The 5,878-nt window shown below is 35.4% G+C and overlaps 1 protein-coding gene and 1 long non-coding RNA gene across 2 annotated transcripts; both read left to right on the top strand.

The window, feature by feature from the left end:
• Nucleotides 2,028-3,269, top strand: LOC107640553 (protein FAR1-RELATED SEQUENCE 9-like). The gene has a single exon (XM_016344066.1). The coding sequence runs from the start codon at nucleotides 2,028-2,030 to the stop codon at nucleotides 3,267-3,269; it is 1,242 nt and encodes a 413-aa protein (XP_016199552.1).
• LOC110271959 lies at nucleotides 4,000-5,289 on the top strand. Its single transcript, XR_002362824.1, has 2 exons — nucleotides 4,000-4,243; nucleotides 5,217-5,289. It is a non-coding gene; the product is annotated as an uncharacterized LOC110271959 (long non-coding RNA).

Here is a 5,878-nt window from a genome sequence, read left to right as displayed (position 1 = left end):
CTCTTAATTACATATGGTCATTGCATGTTTTAATCTTTTAATAAATGTGAGTTTCTAAAAACAATTCCAACGGACAAGAAGTTAAAGGGCTTAGAATTTGGTGGTCCCATAACCTTTGGACCACTTAATGGTCCCATTAGAAAACATATTTTTAGAGTTTTTTTAACAATTGCTACATAGTCTTTAAACTAATTTTAATTACAAATTAACTCCGTATATTTTATTTAATTATAGAAACTATTTTTTATTTTATAAATTATTATTTTATGAATTATCTATTATATTTATTAACAATCAAATACAAAAACAACAACCAATTATATCCTCCATGGATTCTAATAAAACTTTTGGCCATTTCAATCGATTAAAATATTAAATTTGATCTCGTGACGTTCGTCCATGGCTTCCAAATCGTGTTTCCTTGAAATTCAATCGATTGGTTTATCAAAACAATTGATTGAATGATAACTCAATCGATTGGATTACAGTGTATCACAAAACAATCGATTGAAAGTTGTAAGGTATAATGGTTTTCGCTTAAACTAATCGATTGTTTATACTTTCCAATCGAATGAATGCCTCAAAACAATCATTTGTTTTTGTTACTCAATTGATTGAATTCACAAAAACAACATGGATTTGCCAAATACAATCGATTGAAAAGTGATGACATTGAAGTTTTAGCCAAATTCAATCGATTGGTAATGTAATTCAATCGATTGGAAGTTGATGAAGTTGAATTTTTTGCCAACTTCAATCGATTGGTAATGCTACCCAATCGATTGAAATGTATCCTGCGCCTATTTCAATATTGTTATCTTTTTAGAAATTATCTTATTATTCATCTATCTTATCTTTAAAATTCTATCTTCAATTTTTGATGTTTTATTTTGATGTAGATAAACTAATCTTATCTTTTCCTTAATATTAACATTATAAATTGGTGAATAATCCATCACTAATTATTCAATCCCACCATTGAAATTGTGTATCATTTTCTTTTATTATAAAAAATTTAATTGTTTTTCTTTGGAACATCCATCTACTCAATATCCAATTTTTTTTTTAATTTTTTATCCGTCTATTTAATATCCACTATTTCTTCATCGTTAATCACCGTTGCAGCAATCAGCAAAGGTCCAATCAAGTTTTTCATTGTAGTGTTCAAAAAATAAACCATCGTTTTGATTACAAAATCGAGGTCAGTGAATAGAATCTCTAATTTTGTAATTATTCATTTCGATACTTTATTCGTGAAATTGATTGTGTAAGAAAAAAATATTTTTTTATCTTTTATTAATTCATAGAAATTGAGAAATACTAAAAAGTAAATAGATGTTATTATTTTTTATTATTAATTAATTAGCTAGCAATCAGGGACGGACCTAGAAGGGGCGAGTAGTGGCCCGGACAACCCAAAATTTTAAGAAACTATACTTATCTATAACAATTTATATTAGGAATACAGAGGGTTGGGTGTCGATTATTTTTTTCAAATATTATTTACTTTTAATTTTTAACTTTTACCACAAATAAAAATATATGACTTTGTGTGTATTAAATAATTTTTTTCATTGGACATTTTTAAGATGTCAGGTATATTTACGGACACTGAGATGAATGAGCAATACCAGGAGGACGATGACTTTAACCAACAAGAAGAGCTAGTAAGTGACTAAGATATGGTGGATGAACAGAATGAATTCGAACAAGATTTCAGAGATGAATTTACTGAGAGAGTGTTTTTTTCTGAATCTGATATGTTAGAAGATATCCTTGAAGCCGCTTATGCGGTTGACTCCGTGCAAGACATTACAACTTTGAAATTTAGTGAGAATTTTGCAGAGGAAATTGGCAAATACCACTTTTCTACTTTGCAGCTTGCATTTGGTTTTTATATGAAGTACTCAAAGTAGAAGGGTTTTAGTGCAAGGAAGAGCAAGACCTTCAAGAATAGTACTGGCGAGATTTACAAACAAAAGTTTGTATGTCATAGGCAAGGATTCAGGATGGAGAAATATTACACGATGGAAAAAAGGAAGAAGGAGCCTAGATTGGAAACAAGAACCGGATGTGAAGCCCGAATGGATGTTAAATTTGTACCAGAAAGTGGAAGGTGGCATATCTTTTATTTCTCTGACGAACACAACAATGATCTATTGGATACACAATTCAGTGCTATGTTGCCTGCCCACAGAAAAATGTCAGAGGCAGATATTATGCAAATGATGAACATGCTAAAGTCAGGGATTAGCATCTCACAGATATTTGGTCATATGTGGGCTACTGCATATCTAAGAGGAAAATTCTTTACTGGCTTTAGAACTACATCAAGATGTGAAGGTTTACACTCAGTTGTGGGAAGGTATGTGGGGTCGCGGTATGATTTGACAAGTTTTGTAGAGCATTTTCAAAGGTGTGTTGCACACATGCGCTTTAAAGAATTTAATGCTGATTATGAATCTACACGTGGGGTGCCCGTCATGGAAACTTGTATAGAGCTGCTAGAGAGATATGCTGCTGAGTTATACACTCATGAGATATTTCTTTTCTTTCGGCCATTTCTCTCTAGAGCTGGATCAATGCGGGTGCTAAACATAGATAATACCGATGATTGCATAAAATACATTGTGTGTAAGCATGGGAGGCCCGATTTTATGTGGACCATTGATTTTCGTCAAGAAGAAATTATCTTCATGTGTACTTGTTTAAGAATGGAGTCATTTGGTATTCCCTGCGAACATATTGTGAAAGTTCTGGTTGACAGAGACATCTGTGAGATTCCCCGGTCATTGGTATTGGATAGATGGACAAAAAAGGTTAAATCAGCACTCAATGATCCAAGTGGGTTCACCAGGGATGCTATTGTTATTAGTTGTCAAAGTGCCTTGGTGGAATTTTCTAAACAATTGGCTGCTATTGCTGCTAAAGTACCAGAGAGATATGAAGAGACACGTGACATAATTATGAGATTGTACTCATCTTACAAGGCTGCAGACGAAGGCACTAATCAACCTCAGTCAGGTGTAGCTAGAAGTAGCAATCCGTATGTGCATCAAACCACTGGAGGCTCAGGACAACCATCTAAGAAGAAGAAGCGGCAACATTGTAGTGTTTGTCAAATGGAAGGACATAAGAAGACAACATGTCCTTGGCAAAAGGACATTGACAACAACGTTATAGAAAATGAAGCTAACGGTTCGGACGATGGCGACATGTGTACCGAAGCGACAGCTGAGTTAGATAGTGATAATTATCAACCTCCATAAACTTTAATATTTTTGGGTAGAAAATCAGTTCTGTATTTGTATTTTTTTTCTCACTATATTAATGAGATTTTATACATTCTTCCAATAGTCCTGCTTATGCTTTCTAGATGTAATAATTGTCAAATAAATACCGGTTAGCGATAACGGGTAAAGTGCCCCTCTCCCTTTTTGCTCACTCTCAGTCTCACTCTCACTAGCAAAATCCCTAATTTTCAGGGTTCTGAAAATCGGCCTGGACAGACCGGTCGAACAGGTTTAACCACGAACAGGTTAAGCACGCGGTCCGATCCTCCTGTAATAACCGTTGGAGATAAAACCGCTGGATAACCGTTAAATCGGATGAGAACCGGTTGGTTGGGTCGAACCGGTTGAACTGTGAACCGTTATAAAAAATGATTCGGACAAATGTTAAAACCGTCAATTTCCAAAACCGCAATTAAATCGTCGAACCGGCCGGTAATTTGAGAAAGGAACAAAACGTTGGCGTTTCATTGTGCTGCACACTGATTAACCCTACCCAGACTCCATCTTCGAGATTCCAAACTCAAATCCAGATCCAGAACGCGCATCTGCCTCAGCCCTCAGTGCCTCTCTCACAATCAGTCCAGGCTCCTCTCTTCGAGCTCCTGGTCGTCCGTCCAGCCACCGTCTGCTACCGCCGCCGTCGGAACTTCGATTAGCCACCACATGCTCCCTCACTTCCCCTCCATCATGCCGCAGCCATCGCTACCTTCCTTCCCTTCCATCGCGCAGCCATCGTGCAAACGTGGAAGCCTCTGTCGCGCAGGTTCCCCACTTCTCCTCCTCTTCCTCATTCAGATACAGGTATACAGCGCCCCACCCCCAAAACAGAAACCCTAGGTTACTCCCCCACTGCCGCAAGGGTCTCACTCAACGCCGCCGTTGCGCTCAGACACCATCGTGTCTTCGTCCGGTCGTCTGCGGCTCCACGCTTCTTCCTCATTCAACAATTGGTGCGTCTTCCTCGAGCTCACGAAGGCAATGGCTTCATTTTCTTTTTTATTTTTGATCTGTTTTTATTATCTTTGCTCAGAACATTGATTCAATGATTTTTTTGTGATTCTGCTAGAACATTAATTTTTTTTGGATTCTGTTAGTGCTACTCAAAATGAAATTTAAATCATCGATTAGCTCTGCTCCTGCGCTGTATTATACTATTTTCTTGTTTGGGATTGAATCATTGAATATTTAGTTAAATTAGCTCAGTTAATCTTTGTTAAATTTAGACTGATTTAGTTGTTAACCTTGCTTTAGTTCTCAAGTTGCTTGCTGCTTCAATTTAAAGGGATTGTGAATTTTGGTTTAAGCTATGATTGAAGTTTCCTTCGTTTGGGTGTTCTTAGATATTTCTTTCTTTGTTGCTTTGTTTTAAATGTTCCTATAGGTGTTGTGTTGTTGCTGTGTTTTAAATGTTTCTTTGACTCTTTGTTGTGTTGTTGCTGTATTATATTTCTTTTTCTTGAATATTTGTATTGATTTGCTGTCCAAGGACCTGCACACCAACTTGCATTCTTGCAATGAAGCTTTCCATGTTAAAACTGTTTTTGCATAGAAAATGAATGTGGTTTGATAATTTCTAATTGATATAACTTATTGTGGGATGAGCTAGAGATTACTTTGAATGTGTTGGGAAGGAAAGGAGGTTATTGAGCAATTGGAGAGTTGATAGTGCTAGCCTTTTTATTTGCTATTAATCATTGTGCTGAACTTGTTAAAATTATTTCAATAAAATTTGGCATTGGTTGATCCTGGTTTACCTGTCTAATTTTGAGAATTTGTTGCATAGCGTATAGCCTCACTGTTTCCTTTCTAACTTCGATGATTAGTTTGCTTTTGATTATTTTCTTGTTGCTGTTTGCATATGATTTCTTATAACTGTAAGATAATTTTGGGTACTTTAAGTTAACATCTATTTATTTGTTTTAGAGTTGGTCCAATGGAGGATAGCCAGGAAATTGAGGAGTAGGTACAGGAAGAAGTGATTTCAGACAATGGAACTGAAAAGAAGCAGGGAACTCGTGATGAGATGCTTTCGTAGTACAGATGATGTGTTAGGCTTGTCATTTTATTGAATCTATTTGGTTCTCCATGTTCACGTAGTAGGATCTATTTGTCATGGAATCTATCATATTTAGTAGAAATTGGTGGCTGCTGCTATTTTTAGCTTCTCACTTGTTACTGATTCAATGATTTATTCTTGTTTTGTTTTTGGTTTTGATTCACTGTTAGTGTTGATATTTACTGTTGTATCTGTGATATTTTTGCAGTTTGATCATAGTATGAGGGATAAGATTAGTGAAACTGAAGGTGGAGGACAAATGTTATGTAATATTGTAATCATAATTTGATTAATCTAGCTTTTTAATTATAAATAGTATTTGTTATGATTGTTCCTTCTTTTATAGAAGTTGCATCTACTATGTGATCAACTATTGTAATCATTTTTTGATTAATCTAGCTTTTTAATTATAATTTTGTATCACTGTGTGATCATATTGTTCATTATTTTTGTTTGAATTAATTAAAAAAACCGAATAGTTCTCAACCGAGGCATTATTTTCGGAACACACAAGGGCTTATCTTTGTGG

The sequence above is a fragment of the Arachis ipaensis genome, chromosome B05, assembly GCF_000816755.2.
Source record: "Arachis ipaensis cultivar K30076 chromosome B05, Araip1.1, whole genome shotgun sequence".
Lineage (NCBI taxonomy): Eukaryota > Viridiplantae > Streptophyta > Magnoliopsida > Fabales > Fabaceae > Arachis > Arachis ipaensis.
The sequence above is the reverse complement of the archived record's forward strand: the minus strand, read 5'-3'. Positions and strand labels throughout refer to the sequence as shown.

Excerpts from the sequence above, each read along its gene's own strand:
- LOC107640553 (XM_016344066.1), top strand. The coding sequence starts at position 2,028 with ATGGAAAAAAGGAAGAAGGAGCCTAGATTGGAAACAAGAACCGGATGT.